Consider the following 17,371-nt stretch of genomic DNA (forward strand, 5'->3'; position numbering starts at 1 on the left):
TGTTGGACCTTACTAAGGCTCTTGTGGCTGAATGGGAGAAAAATCCCTGCAACCAGGGTCCAAACTCTTCTCGTCTTTACAGAAGGGAAGAGGCTGTTATAGCAGCATATCATGCCAATTTTTTTAGATTGAGATGTTCTGAAATCTCAATTGGGTGTAATGTTTGGGTGTTAAATAGGTTTCAATGTTTAAACACAGTTGTTATGAGCCTCAGTGAGAGTTGTTCAGGGTACAACTGTCAGCTATCACACAGAAAAGAGAAGTTCCTCTTTTAATGAGAAATAAATTATATTGCTCTCACAGTATTGTTAAACAAACTGCAATATGGCAGTACAACTGTCCCTTTATTGTGCCCAGCCTGTCAGGAGGCCGCTTCGTCATTACTCATGGATCTGTGTTGCTCACGGCCCCTCATGCTGACTAAGTCTCTCCCCAGAGGTCCAAACAACCCCTGGGGGTCAGGAGACGGGACACAGGGTACGCTGCTTCTGAACGCACTTGTCACTGTGGATCGTCCTCACAGAGATTGCTCAGGGTAATAAGAGGAAAGGAGAACACTCAGATTTAACCCAATATCCGGTTTGGTACATGTCCCCTTTATGGGTGTACAGATGTTTTCATATGTCTTTGCTGAAATAAAGGGTACATTACACATTTTTTGGCATCGATTATAATCAAATTTGAAAGTCAGAGAGATATAATTCTCCCCCCCCCCCCCCCCCCCCCCCCAATGTCATTCCATGACAATTCGCACCTTTGGTTGTAAAGTGAACTATGGTGACCTATAGTTTAACATTACCATTACTGTCATGTGAGAAAGTTTCCAGCTAGCTGCTGATGTCACATATGTACTGAATCAAAGGGTCATTTCATTCAAACCAAACAAGAAAAAACATACTTTCTCACTTATCTTTAGTGGTTTTGAGGCATGCAGAGTTGTAGTTTTATGTATCAAGGTTTTTGGATATTTGTATTGCCAGGTCCCCTGATGTGCAAGTCACCAGGGGTGTCCTTGAGTTGCAGGCGTTGTATTTGATCCAGGGACCAAAATTGGAAACAGGCATTGGAAAATATCAGGAATGGTAGGCTAGATATTTATTGCATTAGAGTGAGCTGTTTTCAGGGCAAGTCATTCTGTAATGGCATTGAGGAAAAAAACAATTGTCTGTCCATTATTCAACCTAAAACGTGCTGGACTGCACAAGGCACAGGTGGTGAATTGTGCTCAGAGAAAGACAAAGAGAGACTTGCAATGGGTTTATTGTTTTCTTAACAGAAACGGTGCAAGATCAACACCTTGTGGTAAAATGGAGAATGACCACGAGCATTTTATGTCTTCATTGAAAATGTGTGCAAAAGTGCATATTTAGTGAGTGAGATTTAGTCAAGGGGTGTAAATATAAAAAATACACAGATTAACACTGATGGGCCCAAAGATCCTGATAATGATTATCAGAATTAAAATCTACAAACAAGGATACATCCCTATACTGTTGTTTGTTTGTTTGTTTGCTTTAGAATGGGTTGAACAAGTCTGTAGTGTCTCTGCTCTGTTCATTATTAAGTCAGGTAAAAAAAAAATTATATAGAGTGGTAATAGCACTGGGATCATGAGATAAGGGAAAACCATCCACATTTGTTTTAAAACGGAGTGGAAAGAGGAGGTAGTCATGACTACATTAAAGGTCCCATGGCAAGAAAATGCATGTGTTTTATCTCTCTCTGTCCCGCTTATGCTGTTTCCACTTTATGAGGTTTTTTAACATTAATATGAGTCCCCCAGCCTTCCTATGGTCCCCTAGTGACTGCAAATGGTGATAGGTGTAAACCGAGCCCTGGGTTTCCTGCTCTGCCTTTGAGAAAATTAAAGCTCAGATGTGCAGATCTGGAATCTTGCTTCTTATGAGGTCATAAGGGGCATCCTCAATAGCTAAAGACACAGAAGACTTAGACAGATTTTATTGTCATTCAGTCAGAAATGGCACATAGGCTGCTAAGGAAAGCTCATTGTGGGACTGGCTCTAGTGGCTGTAATTCTGCACCAAGGCTGTATTTTGGGAAAGAGACTACAGATATGGTATTAGGGAACAACTAAGGTCTATATAAAAGCATCCAAAGAGCACCATGTCATGAAAGGAAAAGCACACTGCACTTTTCACATCCTCCAGAAGATGGCAGTAACATAACACGAATCACGCCAGTTACCTTTAAACCGTAAACCTTGAAGACGACAAGTAGACGAAGAAGAAGAACAACAACATCCTTTGTGGTATTAGTTTTGGTACAACAGTGTCCTATGGAGCGTCTGGCATCTTTTGGAAGTAAGTATCGATACTATTAACATGTAACCGCTACATCTTTATGCTAAACAAATTGCTCCTTTCTGAAGTTATCTGTGGTTAGCCACTTAGCTCCACTGCAGCTAGCGTTGCTTAGCAAGCGTTAGCTAAATGTAACGCTACTGCATATTTGTCAGCCTTTGAATATATGTAGTTGCTAAAATAGCATAACGTGTGCTTATTGTTGGATTACTTTCAGACACGTTCTACTATAAAGCCGAGATAGCTAAACCTAACCTAGCTACGTTAAGCTTTCATGAGCAGCGTTAGCAAAACTAACATTAAGGCCACCGTTATAGACTGAGGTTTGTTTACAGCCGAAAATTAGCATCTGCTGGCTTTGACTACAAGCTGTTTGAGAGGCGACTGTACTAATAGCCTTGTCTAGTATGCAAGTGATCAGTGTTTGCATGTCAGCAGTTTGTGCAATTAGTTGTCCATGATTAAACGCTAATCATGTCCATTTCAGATGACCCTTTTGATAAGCCACCATGCAGAGGTTGCTCATCTTATCTAACTGAGCCCTACATCAAGTGTGCAGAATGTGGACCCTCGCCTTTTTTACTCTGCCTCCAGGTGAGTAACTAACGTTACAAATGTACAACAATTTTATTAGAGCTCCTGTTTATTCCCAGACAATGAAATTGAACGTTTTTATTCCAGTGTTTCACCAGAGGATTTGAATATAAGAAGCATGAGAGTGATCACAAATATGAAATAATGGTAAGTCAAATAAAAAATTGTCTTGCACACACAGACACTCACCACACACTGACCATTTAATTTATCCTGACTATTAACTTTTAATAAAGACGTCAGACTTTCCCGTGCTGGAGCCTGGATGGACGGCACAGGAAGAGATGGCCCTGTTGGAAGCAGTCATGGACTGTGGCTTTGGAAACTGGTGAGTGCTTTTTCACTTGTAGTCAATCTCTTGGTCAGATGGGCTTGAAAATATGTTGATGCTGCAGAGAAGGCTTTTTGAGCCCAAAATATATCTTTACCCAACAATCCACATGCCTGGATGTTCCTCATTCATTCCCCCTTCCCACAATTCTTCATGTAATTAAACTCCAATTTGCAGAGCAACTGTGTCATTATGTGTTTCCTGTAGGATAATGCTAATAAAAAAGACAAACGATTGAAATATTCCATCATTTACCCAACCACTTGCATGTTTGCTGACATTAAATGTAAAATGTTGGCCTTGTAAGCCTAAAAATGAATTTTCTAAATCCAGTTATTATGTCATTCCTGGCTGAAAACTAATTATTGAAAATGACCTGGGACATAATAAAGGGCTTTTAAATGGGCCTAAATGGTTTCCGTATATCATGATTTATGATCAATTCTGTGCTCTTTCATCATGAAATAAACAGCTTTTTTCTATAATTTTGTTAAGTGTGATATTCCTTTTGATTGAAACAATGATTTTAGTGGGCTTTATTCCATTCTTGGAAACATTGAGTGAAAGGCTTTAACAATCACTGTGTTCTGTACTTTTTGATATGTTTAGAGTATTTACAACCTTCTGGATTTAGACATATACCATAGTAAACTTTGATATATTGTACACTAACAATTATTATTTGTACCATTGTTCTCCTGCAGGCAGGATGTGGCCTATCAGATGCGCTCTAAAACCAAAGAGGAATGCGAGAGCCACTATATGAAGAATTTCATCAATAACCCGCTCTTCTCCTCCACGTTGCTCAGTCTCCGAAAAACAAAAGACTCTCGCTTTGCAGAGGGAGCTATTCCTTTCAAACGTCAGTATCCACGTTATCTGCCTTCTTCGTTTTTGTCTTTACTAATGTTACAGGAAAACAAAGACACAACAAAATCAGTAAAGTGATTCTGTACTCGCATCTCACACAAGTTTAGCAACAGACATTTAATATTAGTTGGTTTAGTTATGTGCTGCCACCTTCCAGTCATGAGCCCTTTAATATGAAACCGTATTCATATTATTAAAATGATATAGTAGCATTGATTATGGGCTTTCAAAGATTTACATTAAAACACTAAAGTTAGATGAAACTTGAAGCCTGAAACCAGTTGGACATAAGCATTTGGTAAGTCAGATCTCCATCCGTTGCAGCGTTTGAGTGCTTAACAAATATTCCACAGTCATGTTGGCAAACTCGAGGTAGAGAGGAAAATTCTTAATATTTCCGATATTTCCTATGACTGCTGTACATATTGGAAAATCAAATCTTCGAAGACTTTCATTTCTTTTTTCATGCGCAATACAAAGAAAATGCTCAAATTTGATTGTGCGTATACTGTATTTCTATGATATTACAGCCACTGACGATCCCCCTCGGCCCACATTTGACTCTGTGCTCTCTCGAGATATGGCTGGATACATGCCTGCCAGGGCGGACTTCATGGAGGTGAGGGGATACGTATCATTTGTGTGCTAACATAGCCTGTCAAAATGAAATGACCACGAGGTGGCTTATTTTTAAATGTTGTTAAAATGGTGATTCATGCCCTTAATTGGCTTAACGTTGGCTCCCGTCGTTTGTTTTCACTCATTAATTGTTACATGTGAACGTGAATTTAAATCAAACCGACAGATTATGAATTTAATTTTTCACTGTCTTGCTAGGAGTTTGACAACTACGCAGAGTGGGATTTGAAAGACATCGACTTTGTGGATGATGATTCGGACATCCTACGTGGTGGGTAGTCTTAATAAATAGACTTTTTTTAATCATTATTGTTTTTTATCGACAATATGGAAGATGATGGTGTGAACATTTACTCATTTATTGTTCGATTTCAGCACTCAAGCTTTCCGTTGTTGATATATATCATTCAAGACTAAAAGAGAGACAGCGGAGGAAAAAGTAGGTCCCTTTCTTGCTCCAATAAATTATGAATAAACATGTTAATGTATTCTGCTGCATGTAATGACCCCTCTCTGTCAGTAGATGGCATTATAAGCTTTATATATTTATTAGTGTTTAAATCCCGCAGCGTCTCCTTCAGGGCAGCACTAGGATTAGGCAATGGTTAGGTGCCTTGAAGTCAGTGGTCACAGCGCTGTCTGGAAGGAGACGTTGGAGCCTTAAAACACCATTGAGCGCTTTTATATTGGCCCTTTTTGGGCCTCATTTCCCACTGATACTTTTCATGCTTTAAGGGTGCATTTCACACTTAATTAAAATGATAAGGTAAACCATTTGGTACCCCGTTTTGTAACCTACATTAATATTAATAAATTCAAATGTCTGTGTATATATATATATGTATATATATATATATATATATATATATATATATATATATATGTATGTATGTATATATATGTGTGTATATAATATATATGTGTATATATATATATATATATATATATATATATATGTGTATATATATTGACTTGCACGTAGTTGATCAAAAGAAAAATAATCAACAACTATTTTGATAATCAACTAAATGCCAACAAATTTTAGGAACACCTGTGAGTAAAACACATTACAGTTCAGCAGCACCACACATTATGTCCAATATGATCATACAGTTGAATTGACGCCCCTTTCAAAAACTGAACATTGTCCTTCATTAAGGAAGGAAATTACTTAAGGACTGTTTGTTTGGCTAAGTGTACTTAATGACATGGCAACCTAATGTACATAATTTGCATAGGTTTTGAAAAGCTGGTCAAAGTTGCAGCCCTTTTTGGTGGGTTCATTTTCAATAACAAAAAAAAAAAAATTGGTCATTTAAAGGCTTAAGTCAGTTGGTACTCTTTCAAGAGAATCTCCTCCACCTTGACCCTGTTAGCTGTCAATCCAAACTGTAATGGATCCAACGCTAAATCCACTTTAACAAGTTTGTGCTCCCCGGTGGAATGGCATGTCTGGCTGGGGAGGCATGTGTTGTTTTTTTTTAGTTCATAGTTCCCTTCTCTTTTCATAATCCTTATTTCAACTGTTAGCTTGTCTGAGAGGCTTCCAAGCTGTTGACGCAGACCGAGACCCTGACCTCTAAACCCTGAATCTTAGAGTACCCTTTTATAGGGAGCCTGCTACACACCTGCTGTGTACAAGGCAGATGTGTGTATATGTATATTGGGGTTTTTAATTCCATGATGACTTTATAGACTGTAACAGCCAAGATAATTGCATATGGCTAATGTCAGTTTTATTGTTTGATATTAACAACGCAATCAAATTATTTTTAATTTGCTTAGTAATAAATCTGCATCTTCATTTCTTTCAGGGTAATCCGAGACCACGGACTGATCAACCTGCGGAAATTCCAGAGTAAGTCCTCGTGTGAAACTAATACGGGCTCGGCTGCTGCAGTATTCATAGCATCTCAGGAAGGCATCTGATATCAGGCAGCCAAATCGCTGCTGAGCGTTTCTATGGATGCATGCAAACAACTCCGGTGTAGGCTAATAACCACCGTTAACCTCTGTGGCCCCTCGGGTAGCTGAAGTGTGGCAATTGACGGAGCTTGTATTTATGATCAAGGCTTGCGAATAGTCTGTGTGCCAGAGTGTGCCACGGCATAATTGCTTCACTGCAAATAGATCCCTGTGTTCTGAGCACTGCTGCCATAGTGACTGAAATGCAGTGGGCTTTGCTCATCGATCCACCTGTAAAAGGTTGGATTTCAGCAAGTTCAGTCATGTATTTCTTTGTATCTCTTGGGTTTTTGCAGTAGAGGTCAGACGGTGAGAGGCTGTCTAACTATGTGTGACCATCCAGCCGTTGTTACTTGTTGCTCTAAAATATTGGCTATGGTTTGGGAGTGAAGGTCTTCGCCCTTCCTGTTTTATTAATGCAGCCCTCAGTTACCCCCCCCCCCCCCTTCCCCAGCATTCCCTTATCTCCCCAGTCCGACAAAGGGAACTCAGAGTAGCTGTAGAGTTGCAGACTGGTTGTCATGGAGACTGTCAAAGTGTGTGTGTTTGTGTGTGTGTGTGTGAGAGATTGACCAACGTTGTTGTTGTTTTAGGGCAGCAGTCTGTCTAAAGTCATGTAAGGGCTTGTAACAAGCATAAGGAGTCTGTGTTGCATTGTTTGCAGTCACTGTTTGTGTGCAACCACACGTCCAGTGTTGATATCTCCTTAGAGACACCATTTTTCTGTGCGTCCACTGTTTTGTTTCAGAGCATGACTTAATGTGTTCAGCCTGAAATGGCAGCTGCTCATCAGCACTCACATGCAGGAGTCTGATGAAGGAACTTGTCGGACACACACAAAGCACTCCTCGCACCCACACAACAGCTTTCCTCTCTGGCTTTGACACTTGTCTGTTACTCAGCGACACGGGCGATGCTGTGAGATGAACACAGCAAGTTCTTCAGAGTGTGTGTGCTTGTAGAATAAATTAAGTGGTGGCACTAATCTAAGGGTTTGATCAATCTGATGGTTCAATACATTTTGTCATGTTGTCCTCTTCAAAAGTAAAACTAAAAAATGCTTTAGAACACTTGCTTCTGGTTAACAATTACACTATAATGGCTGCTATTAGGGCTGTGCAATATATCAATATATCGATATATGAGACCAGATATCGGTTTAAATTTTGGAGATTGTAAAATTGCAATAGGACAGTGTTGTCTCCTCCTGGTTTTAAACTATAACTAGATAGATAGATAGATAGATAGATAGATAGATAGATAGATAGATATAGAAACTTACAGTGGGGGCTCGAAAGTTTGGGCACCCGAGGTAAAAATGTGTATTAATGTGCATAAAAAAAGCCAAGAAAAAATCTCCAAAAGGCATCAAATGACAGATTAGACATTCGTATAATATGTCAAAAAAAAAATTTTGTATTTTATTTCCATCATTTAAACTTTCAAAATAACAGAAAACAAAAAAATGGCGTCTGCAAATGTTTGGGCCCCCTGCAGAGTTAATACCTTGTGCTGACCCTTTTTGGCCAGTATCACAGCTTGGAAACTTCTTGTAGCCAGCCAAGAGTCTTTCAGTTCTTGTTTGAGGTATCTTCGCCCATTTTTCCTTCTAAAAGTCTTCCTGTTCTTTGAGATTTCTCAGCTGTCTGTCACGCACTGCTCTTTTAAGATCTGTCCTTTTTCAATTATGTAGATTTGTACGCCTCTTGTTGTAATCAACCGTGGATTTTTATTATTTTCAGGTGTGTTTAGGATCATTTTCCATTTGTAGAAGCTTGAGCTTTTTCACAAATGGCATCAAGTTAGCATCCAAAATTTGCTGAAATTTTATTGAATCCATTTTTCCTTCTACTCTTGAAATGTTCCCTGTGCCACTGGCTGCAATACAACCCCAAAGCATGATTGATTTCCCCCCCATGCTTAACAATTGGAGAGAGGTTCTTTTCATTAAATTCTGTGCCTTTTCTTCTTCAAACGTACTTTTGCTCATTCCGGCCAAAAAGTTCAATTTTAAACTCATCGGTCCACAAAACTTGTTTCCACAATGCATCAGGCTTGTCAATATGTTGATTTGCAAACTTTAAACGCAGATTTTTGTGGTGAGGACGTAAAAGAGGTTTTCTTCTGATGACTCTTCTATGAAGACCATATTTGTACAAGTATCTCTTTATAGTAGAATGGTGTACCACAACTCCACTGTCTGCCAGGTATTTCTGGATGGATCATGCAGTCAAACGTAGGTTTGGACTTGCTTTTCTCACAGTCCTGCAAGCTGTTCTGTCTGATATTTTTCTTGGTCTTCCAGATCTTGCTTTAACTTCCACTGTTCCTGATGACTGCCATTTCTTAATTACATTCCGAACAGAGGATATTGGCATTTGAAAACGCTTTCCTATCTTCTTATGGAACCCATAGCTGATTGTTGGGGCAAGGTCAGATGAGTCTGGGCATTTAAAACCTTACGATTGACATCACCTGGTCTTTCCAGACGATGATTAAGAACCATCCATGACACGTTCAGGTCTCAGCTTTCCAAAGGGGGCGGTGCATGCTATAAACTCTGTAGGGTGCTCAAACTTTTGCAGATGCCATTTTTTTGTTTTATGTTATTTTGAAAGTGTAAATGATGGAAATAAAATAAAACTTTTTGTGGCATATTATACGAATGTCTAATCTGTCATTTGATGCCTTTTGGAGATCTTTTCCTTCTTTTCTTGGATTCTTTATGCACATTGTGCGGGTGCGGGTGCACATTTGCCTTCACTCTATGGTCCAGCTCTCCCCAAACCATCTTGATTGGGTTCAGGTCTGGTGACGGTGGAGGCACTCCATCACTCTCGTTCTTGGTCAAATAGCCCTTACACAGCCTGGAGGTGTGTTTGGGGTCATTGTCCTGTTGAAAAATAAATGATGGTCCAACTAAATGCAAACAGTGCTGTGGTAGCCATGCTGGTTCAGTATGCCTTCAATTTGGAATAAATTCCCAACAGTGTCACCAGCAAAGCACCCCTACACCATCACACGGTGGGAACCAGGCATGTAGAATCCATCCGTTCACCTTTTCCCCATCGCACAAAGACACGGTGGTTGGAACCAAAGATCTTAAACTTAAAGTCATCTGACCAAAGACCAGATTTCAGGTGTTCCAATGTCCATTCCTTGAGTTTCTTGGCCCAAACAAATCTCTTCTGCTTAGCAGTGGTTTCCTAGCTGCTATTTGACCACGAAGGCCTGATTCGCGCAGTCTCCTCTTAGAATTTGTTCTAGAGATGTGTCTGCTGCTAGAACTCTGTGTGGTATTCATCTGGTCTCTAATCTGAGCTGCTGTTAACTTGCGATTTCTGAGACACACCATGGCGGCAGCAAATATGATTTGCAGCCAGGGTCAGTCTAGTAACTCTCCGTTGGCTTGTGAGCTGGAAAAACCCAATTCTGGTCAGGCCAATCTCATCGTGTATAGAGCTGGTAGATGGGCTTAACATAAGGACAGCAGAGACAGTTCTGCATGAATTCCCTGCTACTTGAAAACAAAGAAGATGGCTGCTGCTGCAAGCAAACAGCGGTCTTTGAAATCAGCTTTGCTCGCAACTCTGGAAAACTTGGAGTTAAACACCAAAGTCATTCTTAAAAAAGGAAGATGTGTTTGGAGTTTTGCCGACCGGATACAAAAGTTTTTTTCTATCTATCAACTAGCGTTGCTCTGTTCGGTTGTAGCGCTATCCTATTGCGTGCAGCGGGAATTTGAAAGACAACCATTGATCCTGCCCCTCAGATTGAGCTCTGATGGTGAGTTCCCAGACCCAACATGTTGATGTGGGTCTGGCTTGTCAGGCTAGATATAAAGATATTTTGTCAAAAATATTGTGATATTTAATTTTCTCCATATTGCCTCCCTTGCTGTAAATAGCAATGAAACTTGTATCTCTGGGCCCATTTTGAATATTAACTTTTTAAACATTGATGATTAGATGTTAAGGTAACCAATTAACCATAGTCCCCACAGAGTCAAACACTTTTTTTAGAGATGCCAGTTGGTATTGATGTTCAATACTTGTAAAGGAAGAATCTTAAGAATCAGATTTTATTCATCAAGTATATGTTTACTAAGAAGTTGCTTTGCTGCTGGTGTCAGTACAACAAAATAAAATGTGATTTAGTGAGTAATTTAAGGTTATAATCAAAAGTGTGTAATATAAACAATGTTGTCTGTATGAAGATTATTTGTTCATATAATAATAATAATAATAATAATAATAATAATAAAAAACAGGGTTTTGAACCTGGTTGGCTGCTTGGCATCAGAATGTTGACATTTAGCTCAAAGCAATGCTGACTGTGCCTAAATACAGCCTTCCAGAGCTGCTAGCAGAGCTGAAGACTCTTAGTCTTGTTAAAAAAGTTGGTGAGGATTGCTGGTTTTTGCTGTTTAAACAGACCAAAAGAGAATCTTAAAAAATAATCCAACCCTGTGCGTTGCTGCCAGCAGTTGGATGCACTAACCAACAGCTAAAGCTAGTAGAAATGAAATATTAGTTGGCTTAAACACTAAAAAAACAGTACAACTGAGTTTACAGCTGGAGTAAGGTTCTGTTTAATATGTTAATTGTACATTGCATAGCATGCAAAGATACTAAGAGTAAAATAAAATGTACAGATTCATGCAATCCATTCTGTAACTCCCCAGACGCAAGCCTCACATGATCATAATGCAGTACAGCCACAGAATGGCTATGATAATATATACTAGTAACATTTACATGCATATGAACCCAGTGTTGATTCAGAGCTGGTGATGAAGTAGACACTGCGGTTCAGGGGAAATCAGGCAAATAGAAAGAAATACAATTTCTGCACTTCTTCCTCAAATGCATTTAAATCAACCATTGATGTGTAAAAGTATTTATGTGGGTGGATTTTTCTTTCATATTTGTGTGTTATGTTTGTTTGTCTCTTCTACCCACTCACTTCTCTGCTCTCCGTCTCTTCCAGTGCTGGAGCGATGTTACCCGAAGGAGGTGCAGGAGCTATATGATGTCATGAGACGATTTGCCAGAATGGTTGGGCCGATTGAACATGACAAATTCATCGAAAGTCATGCACGTTAGTATCTGGCTGAGTAAACATGGATAAGATCTGAGAATCAGTCCCAAACACAGTTAATTATTGAACCAGTTCTTACCAAACTTCCTTGACATTACTAGAAGATTGTGACCTCAAAGATATTATTATGATTATCATTATTATTATTATTTTTTTTTTTTGGAAGACTGTCCTCCATTTTCTCAGTCAGTACCCATATTTGTAGATACCAAAGTGAAGTGTCTTAATAAGATGCTGTTCTACTTTGAGCCTCCTGAACAGCTTATATGCTCCTTGTTGTAGATTCTTCAAGTTTCTGAAACTTGTGTGTGTAAAAAAAAAAAAAAAAATCCTTTCATTTGGAGTTTTGATGATGGTGGGGGTGTTACCTTTTTTTCTGGGGGAGAGTTAGGTGAAAAGAGTGATACCACTCTTATAGAAATAAGAGAGGTAGCAGTCTTCTCATTTAACTAATAGTTAACTTCCCAAAATGTCAAAAGTTTCTTCTAAATCTATCTATATTGGTCAATATAGATGCACACCGTACATGTATGAATATATATTGTTGGCTAGAAATTTGTATAAACTCCCCATGCATCACTCCCCGTGATGCAAAATGTTTACTTTTAAGAATTGTGCTATGGCTGTGTGTGACTGAGTTCAGATAGCTGTCTTTTTAACAGTATATTTAGATGTGTCTTTATCTCCTTATGCTTGCAGTAGAGTTTGAGCTGAGGAGAGAGATCCGCAGGCTGCAGGAGTACAGAAAAGCAGGGATCAAGTCTTTCTGCAGTGAGTCTAGTTTGACCTTTTCACTCCTCACTTGAACAAAACTGCAATTAAAAGTTGCATGCCTAAGCCGGGAAAATGTATTTATATTCAGATTTGAGCTGAAGTCTTTATTTTGAGTTTGGCTTTACATTTAGTAATTGTTATTATTGGCAACAGTAGTTGTAGTATCAGGTCTTTGGAGCATTCACGAGAATGATAATAGTTGGCTTTGTTGATGCATGGCACACAAAGGAATAGAATATTTTGAGTTGCTATATCAGCTACACTTAGAATGATATCAGAGAATTTCTTTCAGAATTATTATAGACTTGAATATTCCCTTTTACATAATGAATGATTCAGTACATTAAGTCTTACCAATGCATTAAAAACAAAGTTGTCCCACCTGGATTATGCTATACCTTATTATGCTATATTTCCACTGCATGGTACACCCGGCTCTACTCAACTCAACTCAATTTGCTCTATTTTGGTTTTCCATTGTAAAAAAACAAAAAAACAAAACAAAATTAAAATAAATAAAAGTTGCAAAAGTTGTGGATTGTACTAGTACTTTATAATGGTAATGGTAATTTTTTACACCTCAGTCGAATATTCAAGCGAGCAGAGCCAATACTACAAGATGTACAAAATAGTGCAGACCACTGAATGGCCAGAAATAACTGACTAGCGCGATACGGAACCTTCTGCATAAACCCCCTGTTTTAAAATAGCCAAGCTACGTCAATAGCATCTACACATTTTGTATTCACTCGACATAGATAAACTACGGCGTACACTACACTGTCCAATTGACAATGTGCAGAGGTTCCTCTGTTCAGTTGTCGATTACAAGGATCCAGCGAGTGTCGCGGTGAAGATGATTTGAGTGAGTTGAGTTGAGTTAGTCACTACCCAGAACCCATTTGACACAACATATTTTTTTTTATAATCCTTTTTATGTGATGTCTCTGCTGACTTCTCTGTGTAACAAACTTTCAGGTGCCAAGGTTTATGAGCGGGTGAAGCGGATGCGGGAGGAGGAGCGGAGGAAACGGACCATGTTGTGTGACGTGCTGCAGTACATCCAGGATGGTAGAGCCTGCCAGCAGTGGCTCAGCAAACAGGCTGCAATGTGAGGCTTCCTGCTTGTTATCCAGCGTGTAATAGAGGGGCTGGTGAAGTCGCACTCCTCGGCGACGCTGACCTCCGTTTCAGAAACGAATAGGGCAGAAGTGTGTCTTGATGCTAACACTTTTCTTTATGATTACAGAGATTCTGGCATCACTCCAGCTGTCACAACAATCACAGTGTCAGGTACGAAGCTTCTCTCCACCTTTTGCCTTTTATACTGCCTCCTCTCTATCGCCTTGGCATTGGCACAGTCACATTAATGTATAAATACACGCGGAAAATAGGCCCTACATGCATATTTTTATCTTGCTGTTTTTCTCTTTCAAATTAGCTGCCTTAACCTCTGGAACACAAATGGGACCCACACTCCCACACGGCTATATTTACACAATTTGCACACCATTAATATTTGTTCCCCTATCTCCTCCAAGCAAAACAACTAACTGCATGTTGTCAGCCTGCTTTTGTGTTTTTTGAAGTGTAGACCAACTGGGGTTCTGCATGCCTGTTTGACTGTGGTTGAATTTCTGCTCCACAGCGACAGGTAGGCGGAGCGCCCCCCCTCTCAACCTGACTGGGCTTCCAGGGACAGAGAAACTCAATGAGCGGGAGAAAGAGGTACATCTCTCTCTTATCTGTGCCTAAAGGGTCATACAGAAAGACCTCAGTGTGCAAATGATAAAAAATAGGTTGAGACATTTTTTATTTTTTATTATCTAAGGTCACATTCAGTTAAACATGGAAAATTGCTTCTTAAAAGCTGGTGGGATTTACACAAGCCACAAAAAATATCTGGAGAACTGCGTTGTTTCAGATATCCAACATTTCAGCAGGTTTGAGTGAAATGCTAACAGTATGCTATGTTGGTATCTAACAGGTATGATTTTTATTATGCAGTAAGCAAAAAGTGGACCATCTCTATTCTCAACCTCCTGCTATTCTACCCGGGTTTCAAATGCTGTTAGTTGGGCTGACAAGCTCTTTGTTTGTAGCGTACTGAGCCCTTTTAGTAAGACATTGTATGTTTTTAAATGACTCTTGCTAACCCTTGTTTTGTGCTTGTAGTTGTGCCAGGTTGTGCGGCTGGTGCCGGGGGCCTACCTGGAATATAAGCAGGCCTTGCTAAATGAGTGCAGACGGCAGGGAGGGCTGCGGCTGGCACAGGCCCGAGCGCTGATCAAGATCGATGTCAACAAGACACGCAAAATCTATGATTTCCTTATTAAGGAAGGTTACATCACTAAGGCCTAGGAGGTTTGATTTGACCACAGTGGAGATTGGATTTTGGTTAGAGGTTCAATTTTTTTCTAATCTAATTGTAACATTGTAAGCTTGTGTTTTGTTGCTGCTGCTTTTGCAATTTGCAATTTTGTAACGAGGTCTGTTTGTGTTTTTGAGTCTATAATGTATTAAAATGGCAAATGTCTTTATATAATTCTCTGTCAGAAGAACAGGGTCTCATATTAAAGTGAGGATGTATTTATTTCTCCTGTCATAAAATGTTTCTGAGAAAACTAAAGTGTATATTGATATTTTATCTTGTGCAGAAACAGCCCTAGGCCATGTAATTGACTTAAAATTAACATTTTGTGGAAAGTGTAATTTTGCACTAATTAAAAAGGAAAAGGGAGACAGTGTTTGAATTCAGTCATTCCATGTAACGGTGCAACAAGAGACTAAGTCAGTGCTCACCTCAAAATGCAAATTGAAAAAATAATCTAGGGACAAACATAAAATTTACTTTTCAATAATTAATTACGGGAGAAATTCATTCAGTATGTTAATAGTAATCAACAACTGCTCTAACAAATTAAACAAAAACATCCTTGTTTCTTTTTTCTTGCAACTAGTGGCGAACAAATAGTTATTTTAAGAAACGTCCTACAGTGTTATTGGGAAATTGCAAACCTGTAAAATGAAATGTTATAAAATGTTTTAAAGGCAGATAAAATAAGCAGGAGAGTCTATGGATATTGATCAGTCTTGACACCAGACAAATGACTTCATAAACTCATATTTTCAACCTCTGTAGCTCTTATGCCAGTTTTAAACTCAATATAAAGTAAATTATCACGGATTCCTGTGAATGACCACTTCAGGTTTCCAGATGATGGATAATATGAAGGTCTCATTGTAAAGTCATACAATTCAGCCTGATCAATGGTGAGCTGATAGTTTTGTCAGCATTTTTGAGTGATGCTCCACAGCGACAGCGTTAGTGGCATCGATCCTTTCCGTCTCCATCTGTGGACGTGTTTGCCCCCTGAGACGTGAGAGAACTGTGATGAATCTTACAGCAGCAGGAGGCCACCAGTCTCCGACAGGCTTATCTGAGCAGAGAGCAGCTGCCGCATCAACCTCGGCTAACAGCTTGATTATAGGCAGGTTCAACCTTTGATGATAAGGGCAAGGCGACCGTGGAGGAGCGTCTGAGCAGAAATACTGAAATGCAGGGATTGGATCTGGATTTAAAAGGATGGGGACGAAGAAGACATTTTTATTTTATTTTTATGCCTCCTACATGTATGAGAAGCAGCCGAGTTAAATTACTCCTTTCACTTCTGATACAGTTTTCCTCATGTCACACTTGACATCTTTACCTGAGACTCAAGCTCCAGCCAGCCTCAACAACCTAGCCTTTGATCTGTCCTCTCTCCCTTTGTATTTTCTATTTAAAGCTTGAGCTCTCATGGCTGCAAATAAGGGCAGTTGATGTTCGGTCTGCGGTGAAAGCAGATGAACAAATGTGACCCGAATATTCTGGATTCAAAAGTGAGGCACTGAATAACAAACTCCACACTGACTGAGAAGTCGTCCATAGCACTATGATGATGAAGTCCCCATTAATATATATTACAATAACTGCATCTTCCTTGAGTACGTGTTGCAGCCCATTTTTAGTGTGGGGTTTCTTAACTTACTTATTACTAAGTCATTAAAAAAAAGATGGAAAAAACGTTTTAAAGCGTCAAACTAGCAACACTTTATGGTGAGACCGACACATTTCGGGTTGTGGTCCTCATCAGGGTCGCCATACAATATTCACAAAGAAAATGTATAAAGGCATCCAGTCACATGCAGCACTTGAGCTGTGAAAACCAGTCAGTATCTGGTGTGACCACCATTTGCCTCACGCAGCGCAACACATCTCCTTTGCATAGAGTTGATAAGGTTGTTGATTGTGGCCTGTAAAATGTTGCTCCACTTCTCTTCAATGGCAGTGTGAAGTTGCAAGATATTGGCAGGACCTGGAACGCTGTACACGCCGAGCCAGAGCATCCCAAACATGCTCAATGGGTCCAGTGAGTATGCTGGCCATGCAAGAACTGAGATGTCTTTCGCTTTCAGGAATTGTGTACAGATCCTTGCAACATGGGTCCGTTCATTGTCATGCTGCAACATGAGGTGATGGTCGTTGATGAACCCCACCGCCATCATAGGCAGCCATTAGACAGCTGGGGGACTTCCTTTGACACACTGAGTTCCTCTCTCCTCTATCTTTCTATCTTTCCATTTGTGTGCATCCATGTCCCAGAAATGTGTGTTACTAACCTAGGTATGGGGAGTCATTCCCTGGAGTCCTCATGTTCTTTTTCACCCAGCATGTTTCCTTGGATCAGGGAGGCTCCAAAATCATGGTAGCAGCTGTCGCCATTGTCCCGCTACA

The 17,371-nt window shown here is 39.7% G+C and overlaps 1 protein-coding gene across 1 annotated transcript; it reads left to right on the forward strand.

Moving 5' to 3' along the window:
• Nucleotides 1–2,074: 2,074 nt before the first annotated feature.
• On the forward strand, nt 2,075–15,213 carry tada2a (transcriptional adaptor 2A). Its single transcript, XM_032510166.1, has 15 exons — nt 2,075–2,321; nt 2,809–2,915; nt 3,003–3,062; nt 3,152–3,243; nt 3,951–4,108; nt 4,647–4,735; nt 4,954–5,026; nt 5,131–5,194; nt 6,570–6,613; nt 11,710–11,820; nt 12,520–12,591; nt 13,573–13,705; nt 13,844–13,887; nt 14,243–14,322; nt 14,770–15,213. Exons 1-15 carry the CDS (start codon nt 2,297–2,299, stop codon nt 14,953–14,955), a joined length of 1,338 nt encoding a protein of 445 aa, XP_032366057.1. The 5' UTR covers nt 2,075–2,296; the 3' UTR covers nt 14,956–15,213.
• Nucleotides 15,214–17,371: the final 2,158 nt, after the last annotated feature.

Source organism: Etheostoma spectabile, chromosome 3 (genome assembly GCF_008692095.1).
Source record: "Etheostoma spectabile isolate EspeVRDwgs_2016 chromosome 3, UIUC_Espe_1.0, whole genome shotgun sequence".
Lineage (NCBI taxonomy): Eukaryota > Metazoa > Chordata > Actinopteri > Perciformes > Percidae > Etheostoma > Etheostoma spectabile.

Excerpts from the sequence above, each read along its gene's own strand:
- tada2a (XM_032510166.1), top strand. The coding sequence starts at position 2,297 with ATGGAGCGTCTGGCATCTTTTGGAA. Across the intron at positions 5,027-5,130 it reads TGATTCGGACATCCTACGTG|CACTCAAGCTTTCCGTTGTT; the intron begins GTGGGTAGTCTT and ends GTTCGATTTCAG. Across the intron at positions 12,592-13,572 it reads AGGGATCAAGTCTTTCTGCA|GTGCCAAGGTTTATGAGCGG; the intron begins GTGAGTCTAGTT and ends ACAAACTTTCAG.